The 27,762-nt window shown below is 38.2% G+C and overlaps 1 protein-coding gene across 1 annotated transcript in view; it reads right to left on the bottom strand.

Annotated features, from left to right (window-relative positions):
• Nucleotides 1-4,056: 4,056 nt before the first annotated feature.
• The window catches only part of drd2b (dopamine receptor D2b), a 50,466-nt gene continuing 26,760 nt past the window's right edge, over nt 4,057-27,762 (bottom strand). The window contains exons 2-8 of the mRNA XM_053485564.1: nt 22,675-22,975; nt 10,822-10,931; nt 10,354-10,484; nt 8,588-8,787; nt 6,750-6,836; nt 5,973-6,300; nt 4,057-4,651 (exon numbers count right to left, since the gene is read on the bottom strand). Of these exons, the coding sequence (XP_053341539.1) occupies nt 4,455-4,651; nt 5,973-6,300; nt 6,750-6,836; nt 8,588-8,787; nt 10,354-10,484; nt 10,822-10,931; nt 22,675-22,953 (1,332 nt within the window). The 5' untranslated portion in view covers nt 22,954-22,975 and the 3' untranslated portion in view covers nt 4,057-4,454. The remainder of the gene's footprint in view (nt 4,652-5,972; nt 6,301-6,749; nt 6,837-8,587; nt 8,788-10,353; nt 10,485-10,821; nt 10,932-22,674; nt 22,976-27,762) is intronic.

Genomic DNA, 27,762 nt, shown 5'->3' with positions numbered 1-27,762 from the left:
CACTAATAGCTCTTAATAATAAGTTTAGAATATTTTAGCAGCTTTTGATGATCGTTTATGTTTTAAATTACCTGGTACATTCACCAATCCCACGATGGTCGAGTGTGAGTTGGGTTTCCACAACCCGAAGTCAAGTCATGAAAAAAACATTAGAAATCTTAAAACTCTTCAAATATAAATATAACTAGCTACCGACATGGTGACTGTGCAAGAAGTCTTTAATTACATCATAACTTGCACACGATATTTTGAATCCATTGCGGATAAAAACATTACAACCGTGTACTTTGTACTTTCTGATCCAGGCTTTAAAACCTTCATAAGGAAAAAAATAATAATAGAAATATATTGCACAAGAATGCATGCGCATGAAACATTTTAGCAGACACGTACAGTAAAGGGTTATCCTACACATACAGAATTTTCCCATATGTAAAACTTTTTTTTTTCATGTGACCGAGAGAGAGAGAGAGAGAGAGAGAGAGAGAGAGAGAGGAAAAAGCTATAGTTATAATATTACAAAGGTTAGATAACAGTGTATTGTACAGATAGAATACAGTAGGTTTAGGTTGCGTGACATGCATAATCATTTTTGTCATGGGCTTCATTTAAATTGTACTATATACAGATAAATGTCCTTTAGAGTCACTTCACTGAAAAGCATTTGTGTGTAGTGTGTGTTTGTGTGTGGAAGGCCTTCTTTAGGGCTTATTTTAGCCATGCATTTGTCTGCAAGTCTACATAATTTAACATAACGAAGCTCTCCTTTGTATTCGCATATTTAATAAATACATATGCAAATGACATAAAGAGACAAATTATAAAAGGTTAAATAAGGAGAAATTCGTCAATAGTAATACTGATTCCTGTGAGATGCATAAAAAAACATTATTTAAAAAAAAATATTTTTAACCATTTATATATTGATAGAGTATCATTCCATACATTATAAACCATTTTCCGCTCAAAATAACCTTCAGCAATTATGTTTCTGCCGAAGCGTTTGTCTAGAGATAATAGCGATAAGATGGGGGGAAAAAAGCAATCACAGGGCTTTAAGCACTCGTTTGCTTTTCCTATTGTACTGCCCACACTACTGATTTATCTCCGTCTGTCTTTGTGCCACTGTTTTCACATGACGTACCGAACAATTCTCTTCTGTTTGACAACAGCTGAAAAAGCCTTCCTGAGCTTGTACTAATGTGGACAAAACCCAAGAAACTACATCAAAGTGTCTCATTTCTTTCACAATAGAACATCTTTTCGAAGCCTTTATCTTTCTTGTACATTTTCGAAATGATTATACACTTCGATAAAACGATTCATTTTCTATTGCAAAAAGAGATGAATACCCAGACGGAACATGTACAAATGTACAATGTGTGCAATTAGTATGTCGACCAGGGTCATTACCAGATGTCCACAAGCTGTTTGATTTAATTACAGTAAATTATAGAATTGAGATATTCATTAGGAAAAAAATAAAAACTGGACAACTGAACAAAATGACAATTAAATGTATTACCTGAAAATTATTATCATAATTATTATCATGATACACACCTGTATATATATATATATATATATATATATATATATATATATATATACATACAGAGTCTACATTACAGTCAGATAAAAGTCACTTTTTCACATTTTAATAATTAATTAAATTATGAATGACATGCAAATCCGATCTGACCCCAAAAAAAGGAATTGCACATAACAGGACACTATTTAATTGAATTTTATTTATACAGTATAGCGCTTTAACAATTGTAATTGTCACAAAGCAGTTTTACACAATCAAAAGAATGATGGAAGTTTGTATGAAATGTAAATGTGTATAAATCAAAATGATAGAAGCCAAGGACTATGACTGTAGTGACACCACTATGACACCACTTACAGGTGTATAAACTGTATATATGTACTGTATATACACGTGTGTGTGTGTGTGTGTATATACACACACACACACAAATTTTTGCTTGTCATTCATAATGTACATAATTTGATCTGACTGTAATGTGACTTGAGTGTGCACAACGATACATCTTTGCTCACATTATCCAGGTTAAAACACATCATATTTGTGCAACTACTGATTTTTTTTATTTATTTTTTTTAATAGATGTGATTATAGCAAACATATGCTTGAGATAATTCTCTAGTGAACGGAAAGTATCTGTTGCAGTCCAGGAAAAGGAAGAAAGTGAGAAGCCCCGCTTTAGCTGTTTTAGCTGTTTTGTGTTTGATTATGGCACTTAGTTATTAACCCAGTGTAAGTATCTATCCAATGATGTAAACTTTAAAGCTCTTTTGTAAGTCGCTCTGGATAAGAGCGTCTGCCAAATGCCTAAATGGAAATGTAATGTAGCAGCTATTGATAGCACTGCTAACAAATCCCAGCACTTTCTACGCATGCGTAGAGGCAAAAAGTTGCATGAAAACAGATCAGCCCATTCGCATTCAAGTCTCATAACGACTTGTCGAATATAAATATCCTCGATCCAGGACCACAAGTAACTCCGACCTGAAAAGCATCGGATTTATGTTTGTGCGTTCAGACATGCATAAAAAAAAATTGATAACAACAAAACATTTGTTTCCTTTTTAGCATTTGTAAAGTCTACTGAGACCAAATCAGTACTCTTGACAAAGTCGACAAATCCATTCCACTGAAATCCAGGATAAATGGTGTCTTATTAATCAGCATTACCGCTATTATTTCTTTGGCCACTGAAGATGTTCTATCTATGACTGATTATGTTGTTATGTACGGAAGAACATTTACAAAAGAAAAGAAAATCACAGGAATAATGGCCTGATTATGACGTTATATCTCATAATTATGACATCCTGACATCATAGTTAGGACTTACGATCTCCTAATTATGACTTACTATCTCATTATGAGATATTATTTCATAATTATGACAAAATATCTCATAATTATGACTTATTAACTCATAATTATAAGATAAGGGGAGCAGTTTGTGGCAAGGGGCCATTTTAGCGCATGACATCCGAAACGAAACTTACTGCATCCTTTTGCTCGGAAGCGTCTCATTGCACACCCACGGAGATGTAGCACCTATCCTATCATTTAGCTTAGTGATTGTACACTAGGTGAATTAACTACTGGACATTACTGAAAACCCATCGCTTGTGCCATTAATACATATTCCATATGTTCTGAGTATATCAATTTAATGATTTTATATCCAGGATGCAATTCCGTATTGGTGTAGCTGCTCCTGAAGGAAGAGGGATGCTTTGAGATGATCAGAAGGTGCTTTATTCCTGAACAGTCCTAAGTACTTATAAAATCATATGATATAAAATCATTAAATTTATATACTCAGACCATATGGAATATGTGCAGTGTTGACATATTAATGATAATATCTCCCAGTATCAGGGTCACATAATTATAAGATATTAAGTCATAATTATGAGACAGTAAGCCATAATATTAAGATCAGGATCTCATAATTATGAGATATTAAGTCATATTTGTGAGATAATTAGTCATAATTGTAAGATAGAAAATCATAATTATGAGATCAGGATTCTATAATTATAAGATATTAAGTCATAATTATGAGATAATAAGTCATAGTTATGAAAAAGAAAATTATAATTCTGAGATCAGGATTTCATAATTATGAGATAATAAGTCATAATTATAAGATAATAAGTCATAATTATGAGATAATAAGTCATAATTAAAAGATAGTAAATTATAATTATGTAATAATGTCATAATTATAAGTTAGTAAGTTATAATTATAAGATCAGTATCTCATAATTATGAGATATTTAGTCAAAATTACAAGTTGGTAAGTCAGAGTAACGAGATAATGTCTCATAATTATGAGATAATTTCTGTGATTTTTTTTTTTGTTTCCTGTGAATGCAATGGGAAGCTACTGACTGCATGGCTCACATTGGACTCTTCGTACAACTACCAAGTACCACTTGCGTGTTTAAGTTAGTGCTTGTCCAGCATTTCCGAATCATTTCACCACACTGACTCTGTGTCTCAAAGAGCTCCTGAAGACGAACATCAGTAAGAATACTTGAAAAAGCCCCTTCAAGTGAAGCTGGAAAAAGGCTTCAAATTTCACGTCCACAAGAAGAAAAAGAGGAAGGAAGGAAGAAGATCAAGAAGAAAATCAAGACGGTTCCACCGAGTGCTTGGACGTCCTACTGCAGTTCTTCCATTTCATTCCTTTACACACACACACACTCTCTCTCTCTGTCTCTCTCCCTGTCTCTTAGCCAGAGGCATCTTTCACAGGCTGTGGTTTAAGAACTACAAAGCTTCAAACCTCCAAATAAAGCTCCAGATTTACATTCATTAGAGTCAAGCTGAAAAGCCCCTGTGCCTATAATGTTCATGTACGAGTCTGTGAGAAAACTAAACTTAGGCTCGTTTAAAAGTGCGCTCAGCAGTGCAGAATCTTCATGAAAGCCTTGCGGAACTCCACGTTGAAAGTGGTGTATATGATGGGGTTGACAGCACTGTTCACATATCCCAGCCACGTGAAGGCGTTGTACATTTCCAGAGGCACGTAACAGCTAGTACAGTGTGTCTTCAGGATGTGAGTGATGAAGAAGGGCAGCCAGCATATGATGAAAACACCTGAAAGAGAACAACGCTAATATATAATACAAAGACAAGTTTAAGGAGAAGCTGTCAGGGTGAGTATTCCCATTCTGTGCAGACGATACAGGCATTTCTACCTCTACAAAACAGTGTTATAGTTTAAAAGAATGAAAGTGAATCAAAAATGATCTGCACTCTGGCTGGAGAATTCATTTTAATTAACTTTTAGAAAAGACAAATAGATAATTTTCCGACATAATCTCATTGCTTTTCAACACTTTGTCTATCTGGCAACAAACTTTCGTATCCCATTATTAACGATTATTTCAGGCTGAGCTGCGAGCCACGAATACACCGCTTCCTTACTTCTTCATCAGAAGTGAATTTTCCCCTGCTTTCAGGGGAGCAAACAGGTGAAAGTCCGATGGAGCGAGATCAGAACTATGGCGAGGACGCTTTAACACCTCAAAACAAAGTGCGCGGATGTGTATCGTAATGCAAGATCACGACGCCCTCAGATATCGGTCCTCTGTCTTTAATCCCGGAGTTTAGTCTTCAGCTCTTCAATAAGCGTCTTACTTGTAACAAGCACTGTTGATTGTTGGACCTTTTTCCGTTTGATCGTGTTCCAAAACTTATGGACCTTGAGAATCCCAAAAAACTGTAAGCATTAATACATTTTCGACTTTTGAACTTTTTCTCGGCCGGCGATTGAGGACGTTTCCGTTCCATACTCTGTTGTTTATTCTCAGGCTCGTAGTGATGAATCCGCATCTCGTCACCAGTAATGAATCTCTTTAAGAAACTTTCACCTTCCTTAGAGGATCATTTACAATTCTATTTGCAGATATCCAAACACTTCTATTTATGCTCTTCCATGAGTTGCTACGGTATCCAAATCTGTAACTCCACAAACTTTTAAAACAATTACGCTGCCCTTCTTTTATACAAAGGTGGTGGTATCAATTATTGCTCCCACTGCAGTTACAAATGAACTGATGTAACACAATCATGCCTGTGCAGCAGTGACCAGGGAGACAGCAGCCTTGAAACGAAAGCACTGATAAGACAGTCTGGCCAACAGAAGTTTTAATATAACCGGAGTGCGGATAAATCTTGACTCATCTTCGTACACTAACACCTACAGTGGGAACACCTTTACTGAAGGCCACAATATCTCAAATAACCACTCTTTACAATAGGGGTGAGCAGAAAAGCACCTCAGGACATGCAATATTATGAACCTTAAGGTGGATGAGGAACAACAGCACATTACCATATTAGGTTCCTCCATATGTCAGCCAAGAACAAGAATCTGAGGCTGGTACAGTAGACACTGGTTACACTCATTACTCACCCAGAACAATGGCAAGCATCTGTGTAGCTTTCTTCTCCTTGTGCTGTGACATCTTTCTCTTGCTCATGGGCTTGGTGACATTGGTGCGCGTCTTGCCATTAGACAGGGTATGCGTTTCGAAAGCTTTGGCCCCTGCTGGGATCTGGGCGTCCTTGGCATGGCCATTTTTCTCGTCGCAACTGGGTTGCCACTCATCTTGCAAGGGTGATGCACAACTCTGGCTGGCCATCATAGTGCCTGCTGCAGCTGGTGCCACCTTCAACTTTTCTGGAGGACTGGGACTGGCTGTAAGGCCCACCTCCACATTGCTGTCCTCCTGCATCACCTCCTTCATCACCAGCTGGGAAAGAATGTCACAGAGCATGCTCACATATACTGTACCTTATTATTACGAGGTTCTACCTGAGAGAAGGGATATGCTTTGAGGTGGCACCAGTAGCCATGTGGGATGTTTTAATGCTCAAGTATTGAAATAATGAGAAACGTTATTGATGTCTAGGCTGCTTGACCCCCAATGTTGCCACTGTATGTACAGTAGAAGATTATAAAAGCAATCTGTTTGAGTTTAGAGAAAGAACTTTTTAAAAAACACAAGGAGGTTAAAACATCCCCCAGTAACATGTTTCATTAGCTCATTTTTAGATCAAAATACCAGATAGAACGTCTTAATACTTTAGAAAAAGGCACTGCTGCAAAGTCTTTAAGCAAGCTATTGTGTTCATGAATTAATGTCCATAGACATGCAAAAAAAAATAATAAATAGACTAGCTCACATACCGTTCTCTTGTTTTTGGCAGGCATGCTCCCATTGGTCTTTACAATGACTGTGCAGAGTTTCACATCCTCTGGGTGGGTGCACTTTTCCTGAAATAAGAATAATACAGTGATATAATGAGTGGTTGATATTGTAGGGTGAACAGAAATATACAGAACATTTTCCATACAAGATTTGCTATTATATAAAACCTTATAATCTTATAATCTCATAAAAATGTTTTATTATAGAGTGTGGTAATAACAATGACTTTTTAAAAAACAAGAATAAAAAATTAACTGGATCTAATGTAGCTTAGAAACTACGACAGGCATTCGAGTGAAACCGGGACTTCAGAATGTGCGAAAAAAAGTAATGAAAGTACAAACTCCTTATATAATATATATAATTCTCTATATAATCCCCTGCTACACTAATGCACTTATCCTAGTGTTTTACAAGTGCCTGAATACCATCAAGACAATATATATGGTATCCAAATTCAGTATGATGACATGATCAGACTCCTGCTTCACGTCTGGAACGCTGGCCCCCCAGGAACTCCTTTAAATGGGCGAAGTTCAGGACTGTATGGGGGATATTCCTGTAATGTGCAAGTGGTATCCGTGAATGATTATATTACCTGTTCCAGTACAAATGCATCTCTTGAGCAAATTGCCAACAAGTTATTCATCGATTTTTAAGCATTAGGCGTTCCACTTGCTGAATATTCAATGCAACGGCTGCAGTGGGCACCAAACCATCTCGGTCGGGAGCATCATTCACCGATATACGGTCAACTTTAAAACTTGGCGCCTTTCAAATGCTTTACCTCGGCTAAGAGTCTCCTCACTGTACAGTACTGTGCTTAAAGTCTGTAAACGTCAATCGATTTTAAGCCTTCATTTATAAGAATTGTCCCGGTTTGACTTGAACTTCCCTCAAATGTGTAAGAATGTGTAAAAGAAATTACAAGCAAAAGATAAAAGCGATATAAGTAAAGCCTAAAGTCATCATTGTCATCACCATGGTACACTAGGTGAGCCTCTTGTGCAAAAAGACGAAGACAAAGTGAAAAAAACAAGCATTAATAGCACACCTACTGTAACATCTCATTAATGGCTGGATCTCGGTTCTGGATCTCGGTCGTAATGCTTCTTGTAAGTTCCTTCACCAGCCTTTGGGGGGTTAAACCATCAAACCAGCTCAAGAGAGTCGTGGTAATTACCTCTTTTCCTGCACTGATTTTTTTATGGCTGCTTTTTCTACATTTTAAAAATGGTACAATGCATCACCCTAATCCCCATTCAGGACATATACAGACGATTACGTTACTGGAAATTGTTTATCTGGCAGGATTTTCATACTGTTAATGGTTGCACTTTTTAAGGCTGTCTGCTGAAGAATGCATAACCAGAGTGCCCTAAGCCAAACACCTCATGAAATAATGAATAAGATATGCAAGGGGAATGCAAAAAAAGGAGCAACCAAATAAAAAAAAAAGCACATTAAAGAATTTTACCCACCACTGATCAGTTATTATAGTGATAGTTAATATACCAACCATTCATTAGCTACTATTGAGCACTGAGTACAACATTGAAGACATCAAGCTTCCTCAAATGCGGTCTGAGAACCGCCTTTCAAACTTCTTTACATTCTAAAAGAGCATTTTTATAATAAACAACCTCATTTATCCTTTTAATGAAAGACCGCATGATTGTACTGTCGAACAGCAAACACACGACAATCCCTCCGGGAAATAGTCCTAGGCATTAGCCACAGCTGCTAAAATAATTAATCTGAGCAGCTGCTCAAACAAGTCCTGATGTGGTCGGGATGCTCCGGAGGCATGCGTCACCTTGAGAGGAAGCTGCGGCTCAGCGTCCATCCTTTGGCAACTGCGCTTGGTGTTCACTCTTTTCCGACGCTTGCGCAAAACCACGTAGATCTGCACGTAGACTAGGAGCGTGATGATGAAGGGAACATAGAAGGACATGATGGAGGAGTACACCACAAAGGCCGGGTTGGCGATCTCGCACACGGCATCGTCGCGCGTCGCTGAGGAAACATGTATTACTGGATGGTTAAACCCTAAAACACTCACAATGTGATGAGCTCTAAACAACAGGTCATGTGGTCTGATGAGTCCTGATTTGTACAAGGGTTATGATCTGGGGTTCCTTCAGTTGATCAGGTCTAGACTCAGCTGATGACCTGAATGTACTGAACGACCAGGTTATCACATCTATGGAGGTTTTCTTCCCTGATGGCACAGGAATATTACCTCCTTCACTGTATAATGTTTACATATGCAAATTCTTTATCATGGTATACAATAACCTTCCTTACTGCACCACCTACTGTACAATCAATTGCTCAATTGCACTAATTGTAATTTATCTGCCTCGCTATATACTGTTTTATATATGCAAATCATTCTGCACTGTGAAAATGCACTTCTGGTTGGATAATAATTGTATCTACATGTGCAGTGACAATAAAGTTGAATCAAATCTGATTTAATCTGATCTAATCTGATCTAATCTGATCTAAATTTATCTAATCTGATCTGATATTCCAGGACTTAAATTGTGAAAGAGGCGTTCTGGTAGCATGAGGTATCATTCTCATACTGTATATGCTAAGGACATCACAGTCCACACCGTTAACAATTCTAAAGGAGGTTGAATATAATATTAAAAATTTTTTTTGGGTGCGTTGCAGGGGCAAGCAGTGTACATCAATATTTCACTATAGGGTGACTTGTCATCATTTTTTTTAAAAATATATCTGTTTATTTTAATGTAGTGTCATTATGTAATGATTTTGATATGTTTTGTATTATAATAATATTCCTACTGTATATACTTTGATATATAATGATATTTCAAGATTGTGTCATATTGCCATTATTTTGCTTTTTTGTCTTCCTTTTATAAAACGTCACTATTTTAGCATTCTCAGTTTGTATCAGGTCATTTCAAAATAGTCCCACTATGTTATTATTAAAAACATTTTGTTCATGACAGCGCCGCTATTTCATTATTCTAATGTCATATATACTCTTATTTTAAAATAGTGTCATGTCTTCTAATATCAAGATTGGTTCAAGGTTACACCATATTTCATGTTTATATATAATGTAATCATTTTTTCATTATTCTGACTTTGTATTTTATTAAAATAGATCCAATATATAATTTTTTTGTCATCATCAAGTAATTATCTTGGCTTTTTTTTCCTGATCATTTAAAAACAGTGAAATAGTTTGAACTTCTATCTTAAGCTTTTAAAACAGTGTCATTGTGTCATGAAAAACAGAAGCTAAAATCTGCTTAAAATGCTAGTTAAGAGCACAAGCGCTGCCATTCCTGCCTTTGGGATTTTTCCCATGCTTTCCAATGTTTTTTATTATTATTGTAATATTTTTATGCCATTGCATAACATAACAACTCCTGGTAATTTACTTAAATGCTCAAGGCTTTAACTCTTACAATGACTTTAGAATTTCGGTACGGTTCCAGCAGTCACAACTACAGTGCCTTGAAACATATTTATTTATCTTTGAATATAAATCCATTAAAAAAAATAAACATACTGTAGTAAGACTGACAATACCTGTACTGTTTAGCCCGAACAGCAGGGGGCAGGAGATGGCAAAGGACAAAACCCAAACCACAGAGATCATAACTGTGACACGGCGCTTCGAGCTGTACCGCGTGTTGTACAACAGTGGCATGGCAACAGCTGTGTACCTGGAGGAGGGGTCCAGCAGAGTGGGAACAGGGAATAGAGACAGGGATAAGGGCAAAGAGGGTCTCAGATCTCAGCTAATTTATACATAAAGCAAATTCTGTTTAGTCACCTGCACACCATTCGCTGGTTTAAGTGATTTGACCAGACAACCTTCAGAGACTAAGGTGTAACTTTTATACACTCAATAAAATCAAGCCGTCTCTCTCTCTGTCACAGACACACACACACACACACACACACACACACACTAGTGAGCGAAACCTGTTGATCTGCAATCTGCACATCATTTAGTGGAGCCATTTCTCTGGATTGATGTCAATTACACGGGAGACCTACCTGTCAATACTAATTGCGCACAGATTAAGAATGCTGGCCGTGCACATCATGACGTCCAGAGTGACAAAAATGTCACAGTGAATTTTACTGAAGCGCCACTCGCCCACCACCTGCAACACACAAATACTGAAATCAGATATTCAATTGAATCACTGGAGAGAAGGACAGGGTAAATAAAAAAAATCCCAGTTAAACCCTTTTGCTACTATGAATTATGTAATAATATATATAATAATAGATATACTGTAGAATCTGCCTATATATATATATATATATATATTTAGGTATAGGGCACACGGTTGCTTCTTATTTATTTCTGGTCTTGTTTCAGGCAAAACCCCTAAAGAGGAGAAGAGGAGGAGGCAGAAAGAAAAAAACATCTCCCAGATGCACTTTAAATGCTTATTTGCAAGCCTGGGCGTGGTGTGTAGTGCTTTTTCAGAAGCCATATGGCTTTTCAAATAGATGAATCAGTGCAAATGTACAAGTAGAATGTGCTTTTAGTTTTCACAATGTGCTAGAGTGCTTTTCGGGGTGTGTGTGAAGCATTAATCTTCCTGTCTGATGACAATGATAAAGCAATAAATCAGGAGCAGGCATCGCTGTGGCGAAAGAAAATTAAGACGAAAACAAGTTTCGAAATTTGTGTCAATTCACTCCCTGGGTATACTGTACACTGCCACCTAAGTGCTATCTATCTATCTATTGCTACTACATTCAGATTTAAAAAGGCTTATTGGTTTATATTAAACGTCTAAAAATACATAAAAAAATACATTTAAATAAATTGACTTCAGCCTGGATGACCAATAGAAAAAAACAAATTTAAGATCTTGATTCAGACACGCGCAAGATTGATTTCTAAATGACAGTGTTTTTCACTCGCATGTATTTCCCTGCATTCAGATCATGCTGCATTCACATGTTCGCTTATTTACCTGACAACAATCCCAGATGATTGTGGGATCAGTCACAATCATTGGTCACACTCACTCAAGTGTAAAACAAAACACTTTTAAATATGTGGTTATGGCATTGGACTACAGTTCGGAAGGTCCCAGGGTCAAATCCCACCACCACCAAGTTGTCCCTGTTGGGCCCTTAAGCAAGGCCCTTAACCCTCAACTGCTCAGATGTATAATGAGATAAAAATGTAAGTCACTTTGGATAAGGGTGCTGCCAAATGCATAAATGTAAATGTCATAGAACTCAATCTCATCTTGTTTACGGAATTGGCTCATTCAATTTTAGCCAATCAGAAACTGTAAGAGCGATACATCCTAATGACCTGTTTCTGAATAAGATAAAAAGCACTTAAAACTAAGTTAGTCCCCGACTTACAAACGAGTTCAGGGAGCACATTTGTAAGTCAAATTTGTTCTTAAGTCCAACAAAGTGAGTCTTTTATGCCTTTGACACAAATATACAATGTAAAGCATGAAGAAACAAATACACAGGTTTGGTGTTTAAGTTCCCAATATACTGTATGAGAGTACGTCATTAAATCACGAGGGGACTGAACTCGTTTAAATTTATCTGGGGAGGAAGGAACAACGCTACATGGTGTTTACTGCACACTTGCGCAAACGGCGTTTTGGCTCAAAGCTGTTTTCCACTGTATTGGACTGTGAACTTTGTGTTGTTAGCATTTTCCAAAATTAGTATTATTAACCAACAGGACAGCTTCACAGGACAGATATTTTCTATTGTTGTACCCCCAGACTGATTCATTAAGACCGGTGAGGCCGACTCATTTCTCCCACATCCCCACACGCACATACAAACAATATACCATAGACTTTTAATACATTCACTTACACACTAAGATTCTCTATAATTGTAAATATAAGTATCTGGTGCACTTCAGTGACTATTTTTTTGTACAACCCACATGAGATACTTACATGATTTGTACGCAATCTACAAATGTTCATTGAAACGCACACCGTTCGTATCTGAGAAAATTCATAAGTCGGGGACTACCTGTACAGTACATACCACTGTCTGAAAAAAGACAAGCATGTACACAAAGACTTTAAGAACAGATTGAAAGCTACGCATAGGTATACTAGAAGTATGTTAAGATTGAGCAATAAATATTACTGAAAATATTATTATAAATAATTTTATAAAAATTTATTTGGTACTGTAAACTATATATTTATTTAAAAACTACTTAAACTCTGTGACATTTATCTTATGTTAATGAAACCAATAATGATATAATGATGTACTGTAGTTGGCTGAGCATCCAAATATATATTTTATTTATTTATTTATTTTTACTTGAGTGCTGTAAATGTTTTGTTTGAAAAAAATGAGAATCGTGGCAAAATCGTGATCCCAGTTCCCAAGAAAAAGGAAACACGTGTAAGCATGAATGGTTAAGAATTAAGTTTGATTTACATTAAAGCATTAGTGGTGCAGGACTAGATTTACTACAACACCTAAAAAATAACTTCTTTTAATTACAATCTGATGTTCTAATGTTATTCTATTTTAAAATATATATATATATTGTGACTTACTTTATTGTAATACTGATATTACATCATCGCATTGTCCAGCCCTAACTGGGCGTAGGGGTGATTGTTTAAGTATCGCACATGCTTCCACATCCAACTGCCTTCCATCTTTACAGAATCAGGAACATGTGGATATGTGAAAATTATGACAGAAATGAGCAAAAATAAAGTTTGAGTCATACCCTCCTGCTCATGACACGCAATTACTGTAAGGTTAAATATATACTCTATGTAGCAAGAAATAAAGATGCTTTTCAAACTCTTTTACACTTAAAACAACATCAGCTCACAGCCCCAACATTTGCCAAGGACTCCCTGACATTACCAACTATCAAGTTAAGCCTTGTATTTATAACATGTACATTACCGCAGACTAAAATTCATTCCAGCGTATTAGAAAGCCGGAGTAAGAGCGCAGGGTCAGGGATGATACGGCGCCCCTGGAGCAGACACAGTTAGGGGCCTTGCATAAGGGCCGCCTGATGGAGCTCGGGTTTGAACTGCCGACCTTACGTCTTCTAAGCATCATTAGAGACGTCTACTTGTGTAGTCAGCCGGCTAATATAGTCATTTAGTAAAAAGCCTTCTTAAACAGATTGGTAATGTTACGTAATATTTCTTTTATGTGTCTGTATTTCTGCTATAAAATGTCAGCCATCTTAAAAGACCTACCATTCAAACGTTACACCATACTGTACAGTACGTCTTACATTTGTCACTACTCAACCTCCGGAAACTGACAACTGCTTATTATTGCTTTTCTCTGGACTCCTTAGTGGCCACATAGAGTCTTACGTGTATCCTTGTATATATTCACACAGAGGAAATTCCATGTCCTGAGATCTCAGTAGCCAAAACCCTTGGCCACTGAGAGAAACTAGTGAAAATGCAAATGCATGACATGGAAAAGCCAGCCAAGTGAGATTCAATTTAACGATTTCACACAGGATCTAAAGTAAATACAGGGCAACCCGGGCCTGAAATAATTCTGATTCCTGTCCTGTACAAGGCAGACAAGGACATTCTGCAGGCCCAAGAGACCGATTCAGGAGTGTGTCCTGTCAAACACAAAAGGCTTTTGTACATTTGGGGAAAAGGGACTGGATTTATTACCTTTGTGCACACAGCTTCGGCACCAAAGTATTACTCACACTATTCAAACACCGAAAAACATCCTTGTGGCCCTGCTTTGAACACTCGATTCAACACTTAAGTGCATCGGGGAACACCGGCAATCCAACAGAAAGATAGATAGCAGCGTGTGAATTAGGAGGCGGGGGTTTCTAAGAGAAGCCTGCCCAAGTGTTGGTGTAGGTACAGAATGGTAGCTAGCATGCATGTATTATATTTTAATGAATGGCATTAGATAAGCTCGATACTGTTTCCACTGCATCCGAATCACTTGTTCTGTTATTTTCAATCAACTACTGTTGTTTTTTGTTATTTTAATAGCCAGCCATGTCATTTGCCGCAATAAAGCCCTCATGCTGGGTTTAATGTTTAAGATATTCTATCAACTGACTTGATAGATGGGTGGATGATGTAGTATCTCTGCATGATATTTTCAGAGAGCACAGTTTGCAGTCTGCGCTGCTCTGATTGCCGTAATTAATCAAGAAATACCTCCAGATCTCTGTTATTTTTGTCATTTCTGTCCTATAAATTGACCCCCGTACTGTATGGTACTAGATGTCTCAATATCCATGTGTCCCTAGTCCCTACAAGTTCAGGATGTGTGTTGCCTCCTCACAGTTTTTAGGTTCGTTCCTACAGTATGCTTTGAAAGCTCCTGCATATTCCGTCATGGGATCATGGGGCAATGATTTCCTTATCCAAAATTGGATCTCTACCTCCTTTACTGCTTTGCCATGGTGTATTGAGTAGCGTTCTGGCCTAAAGCTTCAGGATCCCCGGTTTAATCCTGTGTTTGGGTGGAAGTTTTTGCCCATCTTTTCTCAAGAACTTCTGTCAAGTTCTGCCTCAGACAGAATTCCCTGGTTAGGCACCATTGTCCGAGTCCAGGTACTGTGTCTAGTGGCTGGGAAATGAACCCGGACCTTCAGCATGGTAGGCAAGAAACCTACCCTTAAGCCACTAATGCCCTCATACGTAGCCCTCCTTATAGGAATGCCACAGTTCAAAATAATTTGTTCACTTTATTCTAATCGAGTCAACTACAGTATACATCTTAAACGCAACAAATCACTAGAAAATTGGATTTAATGTTTTTCTTTTAACATCGGACAAGATATTATAATTATGTTCCAAGGATATACTGTATACTGCGAAGCGATGCAGACCTTGGGACGTCATTACCATGTGCCTAGGCATTGCAGTTGTTTTTTTTCATTTACAGAAATGTCTCCAGCACTTTGCCACTCATTTATATCATTAGCGAGGTTTACATGGACAATATTTTTTCATTTTAATTGAAATTGTGCCAGTTGGAGATTCCATTTTTTAATTACATGGCTAGAGCTGCTGATCTGATAAGAGATGCATTTACAGGCACAAGGAATTTAAAGCGCAATGTGTTTCTGTCTGCTGTGAAGCATTTAACCTGCAGGAAATAATCCGAATAAAGCGAAGACGTACAGCCGTGGCCAAAAGTTTCAAAAATGACACGAATATTAATTTTCACAAAGTCTGCTGCTTCAGCGTTTTAGGTCTTTTTGTCATACAGTATGTTACTATTAAATACTGAAGTATAATTACAGGCATTTCATAAGTGACAAAGGCTTAGGCAAAATTTTGAGTGAGCCCGCTTCCTTGGCTGAGAAGCAACCTCGTACATGAATGGTCTCGGGATACTTTACTATTGGTGTGACACAGAACCCATGGTAGTGCTCACCTTTTCTTCTTCAAACAAGCTTTTTGTCCAGATGCCCCACACAATTAGAAAGGACATTCATCAGAGGAAATGACTTTACCCCAGTCCTCAACAGTCCAATCCCTGTACCTTTTGTAGAATATTAGTCTGTCCTTTTTTCCTGGAGAGAAGAGGCTTCTTTGCTGCCCTTCTCAAAATGTATGAAGGTGAGCGCTACGTACCATCAGTCCTGTGTCATGCCACCAGTAGAGCATCCTGAGACCATTTATGTACGGGGTTGCTTCTCAGACTATGGGAATGGGCTGCCATCAATCAGACTGTATAATTTTTTTACAGTTTCAAGGTTTGTTTAGGCTTCCTATGTTTTCCAAGAAAAATCTGCATTCTGCATTGTGGTTGGTTATAAGAACTCAGTCTGATCTCTGATTGGTTAGATTCTTTAGGACATGTAATTTACAAGCCTATCAAAGCCCCTTGCTAAGCCAGAGACCCAGTAGATGAAAATCTGAAGTACAAACGGGTGGAACATAATTGCTCTTAAAGAGTTTACCAATCAAGAATGGAAACAAATTCCCCCCCCTGGAAACACATTCAGTATGAGAAACAATCAGATTAAGTGTTTACACGGCTAAGATTTACCTACTGAACAGACTATGAAAGGTTTACACCACTCCTCTCCTTCACATTAAACAACTCATTCTGATCAGGCCAGAGCGGTTCAGACTGTTCAGTTTCGACTGAGGTGTTTACACTAAATATTTTTATTCAGATTATTAGTGGAATATTACGGCCCATGCAAACTGAAAAATGATCAACTAATAAACTGAAGCCATTTCTATCTATTAATGCCAACTTCAGATTGCTTAAATGTAAAATGGATGAGACATTAAAAAGAGGAAGAACATCCTCAACCACTCCATCGAGTCTATAGTATACTGTATGGCAAATTGCCAGGGGTCTGCTGAATGGATAATGGGCGATCTGGCAGCAATAATGCACAGTTATAGCGCACCAGAGTGCTGCTACATTCTCAATTAATGCTGATTAGTTCTTGATATCAGCAGCTCTGGCAGGAGTTTCAGCTGCATGGAAAATCAAATGTTTAAATGAATGTTTCCATTTTAGTAAATGAGTAACATGTTACATTAAAAGGGTATACATTATAAAGGGGAGATGGGGCGGAGTGAGCATTACTAAACCTGTATACTCAGATCCCAGGGATTGTTGTTTGTCTTTATTTCAGATTTGCTTTGTACAAAGAACTTGCTTTGATTGTGTAGGAGCTCAGGGACGCTCGCTCTCCGTTATCGTGTTGTTTACCCTTAAGGGAGTAAAAGTCACGTACCTTAAAACACCGTGTGGCTTTACTGTAGATTAACCTGATGCCGCTGTTTAAACTCGGTTTGAGGAAGGTCACATGCTTTTTTCTTTTGAATCCATGCCAACATTTTTACTCACTAACTGAGTGCAAGATGGAAGCTTTACTTTTAACAGCCCACGGTTACACACTTGCACACACTTATGCATTCTTTGTTATTACAATGTTTAAAATGATTTTTCTAAAACAGGTCTGGATTTCTAAATTAAAAGATTTTTCCAGGATTTTCAAGACCCTGCTATAAACAACACACATTTCAAAGCTGTCGGTGGTTGCTACGCCCCAGACTACCCAGCCACCGCATGCAGTACCGGTCCCAAGCCTGATTAGGACGTGATTAGCGCCTGATTAGCCGTGTGCTGAACAGGTGGTCTGCTACGGCGACGCCTTTACAGGAGCAGCCAAAAGAATTAAAGAGATTTAATTCTTTAAATCTAAACGTGATTGTTGTTATTTATTTTGAAATACCCCAGGATACTGCAGGATCACCCTATTACCACAAACCCTATTGGACAATGATACCATTTCATATGTCATAAACCTAGTACTGGCTACTGGAAGAACAGTTACTGTACCAATTGGGAGTAGGGAGCACCCTGTAAAGGTAAGAAGTTGGCTTGTATAGTGTATAGTGGATTTCTCACTGCTAGTCTACAACATGAACTGTGCCAAAACTGCCATGTTAACAAGACGGGATCATTGTTTCTCCTTTACCCCGGCAACAGGCCTGTGGACTTGAGCTAATTAATGAGGCAACAGTAAATAGGACACAATAGACACACTGCTTACCTGGAGGTCAAGATAGGCCCAAAACTCTGGTTTTTAATTACCTGGTTGGCAGATACATGGGGTATATATAAAAAAAAAAAAGAAAACTGATGTCAGGGGAATTGTTAGTTCGTATTAATAGCTCTTGGAGCACTTGAGCTTGTTTGAGATCCGACCCAGGATTCTGTGCCTGAAAAGAAAATGCTGCTAAAATCGAAGGTGAAGGCAGTTCTTCTTCTGGATTATCTTTAACCACCTGCTTAATCTGTGACACTGCTGCTGTGGGCTCTGTTCCTGGCACCTCCAGCTGTGCCACCACTAACATCTGCATCAAGGCAAAACATATAACATGTTTTGACTGACATTCCAAAGCAACATAAGACTTCTCAGTGAAATGCCATATTCGGGTGGCCGCGGCTTTGGAATCAGATCTAGGTTTACTGTAGATTATCTGCTGTAATAATTTAGTAATGGTATTTACTTCATGTCAGAGCTACAGTTGTGTGTAATCATTTAAATAAGATGAGTGGCAGGTATTAACATTCCAACAAGATAACATCATTTAAACACCTTGTGGAAAGGTTTTTCTTATACACTAGGTCAACTTTAACATTTCATTGTTGGTCCTTCGGGTGCAAAGGCGACGCCACAGCAGACAATCTGGTCTCCACATATAAGCTTGGCACCGGTTTTTAAGCCTTCCTGACGCAACCCTCCCATTTTACCCAGGCTTGGGACCTGCACTGCCCCCAGTGGCTGGGGTCTGGACACTGGCTGGGAATCAAACCCAAAACCAAACCTTTTGTATTGAGCCACCAGTGGCATTATACTGTAGGTCACCTTTAACATCATGAACACAACTCACACAATTTTCTTTCCCTAGTCAAAGTTCAGTTTTACTTTCCAGGTAGAGTTTCCCTTGTTCTTCTTTTTGTAATTTGTTGGCTAAAAATCTGCATATCCAACAAAAAAAACAAACAATTAACCCCTAATTGAACCCAAATTTTTTTAAACCCCAAGTTTCCTCCACATATTGTATTTTGCCTGGAAAATCGTCCACAAAACACCAATTACCTACACACTATTTATGAGATAAATTGCACACAAATTAGTCGGGATCACCTTGCACCACCCGCTATTATCACTATATTTACAGAAGGTGAAGATTTGATTTATATTGCCATTTTATAAGCATCACAATTTTATAAATATCTTCTTCTTCTTTGTCTTTCGGCTGTTCCCTTTCAGGGGTCGCCACAGCGAATCATCTGCCTCCATCTAACCCTATCCTCTGCATCCTCTTCTCTCACACCAACTAACTTCATGTCGTCTCTCACTGCATCCATAAATCTCCTCTTTGGTCTTCCTCTAGACCTCCTGCCTGGCAGTTCCAACCTCAGCATCCTTCTACCGATATATTCACCATCTCTCCTCTGAACATGCCCAAACCACCTCAATCTGGCCTCACTGACTTTATCTCCAAAACATCTAACGTGGGTTGTCCCTCTGATAAACTCATTCTTGATCCTCTCCATCCTTGTCACTCCCAAAGAGAACCTCAACATCTTCAGCTCTGCTACCTCCAACTCTGCCTCCTGTCTTTTCTTCAGCACCACTGTCTCTAAGCCGTAGAGCATCGCTGGTCTCACCACTGTCCTGTACACCTTTCCTTTCATTCTCGCTGATACTCTTTTATCACACAACACCCCTGACACTTTTCTCCACCCATTCCAACCTGCCTGTACCCGCCTCTTCACCTCCTTTCCACACTCCGTTGCTCTGGACCGTTGACCCAAAATACTTAAAATCCTGCACCTTCTTTACCTCTGCTCCCTGTAGCCTCACCAATCCTCCTGGGTCCCTCTCATTTACACACATGTATTCCGTCTTGCTGCGGCTTACCTTCATTCCTCTGATATTTTATAAATATCACAATTGAATATTACATTTTTGTCTTTGAAACTTAAAAAAAAATCAAAAGTTCTATACCATAGCTTTATTGAACAGCGTCACAACTAAATTTAACATAATTTAAGTAATTAATTGTAGCCCGTTAATTATAGCGTTAGTTTTCTCACCTAAAATCCAAGCGCAGCATTTAAACAATACAACCGAACATCAAGCATCAAGGCTAATTAGCGCTCATGGTGTTTTGGGACTGGTGTAAACATGTGAAGAGTTTGAAGCAAAGTTTGAAGAAAAAGGCTGACAGGAGGCTCAGTGGGCGATTGACTGCTGCATATTATAATCATAAAAACAATTGTTTCAAAATCGATTTTGGAGGCAGACAAAACAGACGCGATTCATAACCGAATCAATTTTTTTCCCCAACTCTAATAATTAGTGCTGTTTTAAGGGTTGTGCTTGCAGGTTACGTAGGTCAATATGTCCGTGTAAGACGAGTGAAAGTTGCCCTGAATAAAACACTGCATCCGTGATTATTATGAGTGATAATAACAAAATGCCTTACAGTGATACCAGAATTGCTCATTATTCACAGCTCACATCATTGGCAAACACCCACAGACTCAAGCAAACACAACAACAACAACAATAATAATAATAATAATAATAAAACAGTATGACTGTCCATGCTTGGTGCCAGCTCCAGAACGAAACAGATCTGTACAGCATACAATAAATCTATGCCTGGTGCTACAAGGTCAACCCTCTGGGTATGTGCAACACCAGAGTAAACACATGAATTCATTTATATCTTACCTTTTCACTTCTTTTCCAGTGTTGCCCGCAATAAGAAGACTTGTGCAGACAATTACAGACAAGCCGTTGTACGTTTTAAAAAACTTTTTGTGCGTGCATGAGATAATAAAAGCGTCTTTTTTCCCCCTTCTGCTCTGTGCAACTAAAGTCGTCTCATGGAAGATGGATGTACAATCCCACTAAGTCCATTGAGTAAGACTTAACTTTGTGGGACTTTATAGTCACATCTGAAAGATAACTCATTTCCTTAAACATTTCCTGCCTCTGCTTCGTAAAAAGACGTTATGATCCAACATGATGATTGTAGAATAAGCAAACCTAATATAAGACAGATCAATACTGCATGCACAACATGTGTCTTGTAGTATGCAGTTTATAGTTGAACCTGGACTTGATATGTGGACTTGATATGTGTTTACAGGTAGTCCCCGACTTACGAACGAGTTCCGTTCCTAAAGCTCACATGTCAAATGTAACAGTGTTGTCTCTGCACCTTTTAATTGCGAGGGGAATCCTGGACGCCATTTTGTCTTGGAGCTGTTTTCCCCTGTATTGGACTGTGAATATTTAGTTTTTTAAGGATTTTACAAAATTAGGATTATTCACCATCAGGACAGCTTTACAAGACAGACATTTTCTTCATTGTGCTCATCATGCTCCCCCACACATACAATATACCGGAATTTAGACATTTCATACACTCACTTACACACTAAGAATATTGTATATAATTATAAATATTGGTATCTGTTGTAGTGCACTGTCTATTTTTTGTATAATACACGTGAGATACTTCCAAGATGGAGCCAGAAGTAGAATCATGCACCGTTCGTATCTGAGGAAATTCACAAGTCGAATGTTTGTAAGTTGGGGAACTGCATGTCCCAAGGACAAAAGACACATCCCCTGATGTGAGCTTATAATCACAGAGCCAGAAAACCTACAACAATCACTGTATGCTACCATTTAGCAAGAACAAGATGATAAGTTGATATAATTAGGCTAAATTATAACTTTCAACAGTTCATCTAATTATTCCTTGTATCAGGACAGCTTGGCCTTTCTTGGCCTAAAATACTGTATGTCAAAACCTCACCCTTCATGTCGAGGACACCTACTATACCATGTCTCATCATCATTCATTGTATTCATCTCTTTTGTGTCTTGACATGCATCCATGTCTTAACATCTGCTGTATTCTGTCTGTGCTTGTCTACAAGCATGGATTGTTCTTCTTCAACCCTATCTGCAGACAATTTTCTCCTGGCAATAAACCTTGATTACAAATCTTAGGTCACCCTGGACTGGCTGTGAAGATGAACCTCACTCCAAAAAGATAAAAAAAAAAAAACTCTGGATGAAAAGAAGAAAAAAAAAGAGATGAAGGTGGCATTTTTAAAAGCAGTCACGTCACATAGTGCTTCTTGTGAAGGAAAAAAAAAGCCAAATGTGAAAGGAGCGAGGGAGCATGACTACCAAGTGTTTTGGTGAAGATAGAATCAAATGAGTTCCTCGACACATAGCATCAACAGAGAGTTGGAGCAGAGAGGGAATACTAAATGAATTCAATACAATAACACAAACACATTTCTCAAAAAAATCAATACTTTAAGAAGGTAAACGGTTCTTACCTCCAAATACACCACCCATGGCATTACTAGTGTAGCCACCAGGAGATCCGCGACAGCGAGGCTCACGATCAGGTAATTCGTGGTCGTCTGTAGCGATTTCTCTCGGGAGACGGCCATACACACCAGGACGTTGCCGAAGACGATGATGAAGATGAGCAGCGTCAGGAGCATGGCGTAATAGTTATACTGGTGCTTGGCTTCAATGTCCGTGCCATTGAAAGCCTCGCTCGTGTTGTCGTGGTAGGTCTCATTGGTGCCATATTCCGCAAGGAAATCCATGAGCAGCTACCAGGAAAGATGTCTATAATTGAAGGAGAAAAAAAAGAAATCAGAAACCAAGGAATTTTTTCCTTTGATGATAAATTTCACAAAAACAATATTAAGTAATATGGAATAATTCCAAAATGATTGAATGGGGACTAAGAAACATTTTTTAAATTCACATTAAGCAGACACCCTTATCCAGAGTCTTTTATCTTATTATACATCTGCACAGTTAAGGGCCTCAAGGGCCCAACAGTGGTAATTTGGTGGTCATGGGGTTTGAACCTGGGACCTTCCCAACTGTAGCCCAATGCCTTAACCACTGAGCTACTCCTGACTTTATGAAACACCGTCAATAGAGATACAATAAATTAATAATCAAACTGTCAAATGCATTAAATGCTGAATAATAAAAATGATGGCTTATTCTGCTGTCCTTATTTAGCAAATAATAAACTAATTGTTAGGCGGCATGGTGGAAAGGATCTCTGAAAGTGCAAACCTCTGTTTGCACTTTCTCCCCGTACTTGGTGGGTTTCCTCCGGGTGCTCCGGTTTCCTCCCACAGTCCAAAGACATGCAGATTAGGCTAACTGGCATTCCCAAAAATTGCCGGCAATGTGTAAATGTGCTCTGCTATGGATTGGCACCCTGTCAAAAAAAAACATACCTTCAGTTATTATGATGTTTTCTCACTCACTTATTGTCTATACCGGTATAGAAAGTCACAGGGGGCTTGGAGCCCATGTCAGGAGACTTAGGGAACACTCTGTACGCCGTGCCAATCTATTGCGGTGCCCTATGATAGATTGGCACCCTGTCTAGGGTGTACCCCGCCTTGTGCCCTAAGTCTCCCGCGTCCCGCAACATTCTGATTTATCAGCTTTTAAAGACCAACACTCTGTGGGACTGAGAATCATCTAAACTAAAGAACTACTGTACAACCCAGTGATGTAACTTAATAAAGGAGCCCTGGTTGGCAGTGCGGAATCAGCAACAGCTTTTGCATTTTGCATTTTTGATACAAAATGACATAATTTCATTATGATTCAAATGTAAGATTTAATTACACACTGACACCAAGAGGAAGAAAATATTGAAGAAAAAAAAAAGCAATCGCGAACGCTTTTCGAGCTTGTCGGTGGTGCGGATTATTAAACTGTCAGACAACAGGAACAAGCAGTGAATCCAAACAATACTGCTGAGCGTCATGCTAATCTTCATTTGCAGGCATAATAGCCGAGACACCCACGTCTCACCAGCGCGCCTCGTCCGTTCCTCCTTCAATAACGTGCATTGAGCGGGAAAAGCATTGATTTCGTCTGCGCTGGAGAAGCGGAGGCTCTTTTTATATTGATCAGGAGATTTACAGAAAACAAATTTTTATCTTTTTTAGGATCACACACAGGATCGGAGTGAAGCAGTGAAGCTCCTGGCTGAACCGTATGGTTATATGTTGTCAAAAAAATAAACATACAGCAAAATGACCTTTTTTAATGAATTTTTACGATACATTTTTGAAATATCATGCCACTGCATGAAACTTCTTCTACAGTCATCCACGCTCCGCACATCTTCCTGAGTAAACTATGTCATGATGATGTCATTATCTGCTGCTAGTTTTAAATACTAGAAAAGAAATTAAGACTGTGCATGAACAAAAATAAAGCAAGAAAAAGAAAAAGTGTAGTGCTGAATTTGATTAATTCACATGACAAGAAGCATGTGATTGGGGATTTATACAGTAATTGTCACTTTAGAGATACACATTTATCTATATAAATAAAAGAAAGGTTTTGTCTGTAAATCGGTCAGAACTCGCTCTTTCAATGATGTCTTTAACGTTTCATAAGCCCTAAACCATCCTAAACTCAGAAAACTTTCTGTTTGTATGTCTGTCTGCATGTCCGTCAGTCTGTCTGAATATCTGTATGTCTGTCCAGCCAGATTTTGTCACAGCATGGCACAAAACTGGCTGGACAGAATTGAATGAAACTTTGGCAGTACTTCGGTATTTCCCTGACGTTTAACCTCCATCATGAATCAAATCAAATTTTTGAGTAGAAGGGAGGCTGTGAGCCAGATTAAGTCCTTAGCACTTTTATCCAATTTAGTGTCTTTTCCCTCAAGGTTCAAGTTCAAGTTCAAGTAGGACTTTATTGTCACTTCAACCATATACAGTTAGTACACAGTGAAACGAAACAACGTTCCTCCAGGACCAAGGTGCTACATGCAACATAAACTTACAACATAAATTAACAGAGAAGCTAAACTAGCTAACTAAGAGGTCTAGTTAGCTGGCTGGCAGAGACAAGACAGATAGTCCTAACATAAATTACAAAATAAATTAACAAAAACTAACTAAAACTAACTAAGGTGGGTGTGGCTATAAGTCAATAGGGCCAATCAATGTGATACTTTTAACCACAATGCATCAACAAGCCGGCAAAGACAGAAACAAAAGTGCGACACAGCTAGCTAACATCAACAAAAAAACGAAAAGTACAAAAGTATGAAAACTGAACCTTCAAACATGAATGAACGGATTAATGTACAGTATGTTAAAAAGTTTAAATTCAGCTTGTTTTATACGTTCAGAAACCGTTGTGCTAAATGTGAAACGCCACTATTAGATAAAACACGGGTCGTTAGAGCAAACATATCCACAGAGGTAATGGTGTGTAAAAACCCCCTGGCATGGATTCATTTATTATTTTTTGGTTCAATTAACCAGTTACTTTCACCACCGACATGACAGAAAGCATGTTGTTCAGGTTATGGAGTTGCATTGCTTGTTGCACCATACCAAGACTGATCATTGACTGAACATTGGCTCTCCTCACCTCTCTGAACAAAACATAAAAAACGAACATATAATACAATTTTACTTGTTTATTGTTCATGCAACAAAATAAAACAATAAGCACTTACGTACATTTTTGAGTAATGCTTAATAAAACAGTAGACATTAAATAAATAATGTTAATAAAACCTAAAACCGCACCAGAGTGACTCGCACAATCCACCCGCCTGCACCAACAATGAGAACCTCCTGAGCCACGCAGCCATATAAAGCATAGCTCGAAGCAATCATGGGTACACACAGCGCCAGGGCCAGGATGGTCATGTACAAACAGAGCGTGACTGGAGAGCAGGGACAGAACACGATGAACCACCTCACCCTCCCTCAACACAGACAACACAAACACACACACACAGCAGAGGAAAAAGAAACTATAGAAATAGATAGGTACATCAATATATTTTGAAAAGAGATATGACATGAGACATTACAATGATATTAGTTTTTACGATGCATTACATGGCCCATTTCATCCTTGAAGCCGTGCCGATGTTCGCATCTCTCCCCTCTTACACTCTTCACACAGCCGCCACTCTCCTCCTGCATCTGTACGTAACCCTGGTCTTATGACCATTTGTTCTGTCCTGGTGACAGATAATACCGTGCAAATGTGTGCTGGTGGAGTTCCATTTAAAAGTCGAAAAGTTGCAATGAAAATATGTTTATAATGAACTTCGTGCTGCTTATTGCATAAATAAATAAATAAATAAATAAATACATGACAGTCATTAAGTCCTTCATACACACTCTGTGTATTATCTACACATAAATTACATGAATTACCCAAGCATCCCATTGCATCTCAAGTTTCGCGGTGTAGTGAACCTCATCCCTGCTCTGTGTTTATTTCTCTCGACTCCGAGAGCTCTGCAGTCTGCATCAGTAAAAAAACTTTACAGCCACGTCAAAGCAAGTAAGCCTGCTGTTATTATTGGTTTATATAATTTTTTATTGTTATACTATATCATATAATATGCTATATTATATATAATATTATATATATATTAATCTCCGTTTTAATGGTAAAAACAAACATGCAAAAGCATTCTCAGAGGATTTTATTATATATATATATATATATATATATATATATATATATATATATATATATATATATAATCCTCTGAAAATGCTTTTCCAGACTGTGATCAAAATAAAATGCAATATTATTAGGTGCTCATGGAAGCTCCATGAGCACCTAATAATATTGCATTTTATTTTGATCACAGTCTGATTCAATAAAGGTGCATGTGACATTTCACACATGGCTTTGACTTACTGAATATGTCACATCTTCAAATATATTGAGATATAATATTTGGTCCATATCGCCTAAACCTAGTAAAGATTTTTTTTTTTACTAAACCTGATATCCTTTATGACTACAGTAGATCTATTTAGTTATGAATCAGGATTTACGCTGACTCCAAAATCAATTTTTGGCCAAGTCATTTTTAATAATAGAGATAAACCAGTCGATCGACCAGTGACAAAAACAGTGCCCAGTGGCGCAGATCTAAATAAAACGCAGACACGTCCAAGTAGCATGACAGGAACACATTTTTATGGCGATACATTATTGAAAACTCACACATGTTAAAAACTCCCTTTCTCTTTAAACTCTGTGAGCGCAATAGTCTCAAACCCATTCATTACACACACTCGCACCCATCTCACAACGCTTTGAGCTCTAATTAGTCTAAGATTGCGTGAATTTGAAGCCTGCGTGCCCAAGTTAGATGCCGCCCACGCCAGCGCCCACGCCAGCGCCCACGCAGCCACGCAATTCTCACACTCACTGTCAAGTTAAGTTTTGAGACTTTGGGGGCGTTTGAGGAGGCAAAACATTGCTGTTTCTTTATCATCCTACAGGTGGCACACTCCGAACTATTCACACATTTTCATCCAGTGTGGACTTATTTCCTTGGTTTGTTAAGACATAATAATTATCGGATGACAGAG

The sequence above is a fragment of the Clarias gariepinus genome, chromosome 24 (assembly GCF_024256425.1).
Source record: "Clarias gariepinus isolate MV-2021 ecotype Netherlands chromosome 24, CGAR_prim_01v2, whole genome shotgun sequence".
NCBI classification, from domain to species: Eukaryota; Metazoa; Chordata; class Actinopteri; order Siluriformes; family Clariidae; genus Clarias; species Clarias gariepinus.
This window is presented reverse-complemented; position numbering and strand designations above follow the sequence as displayed.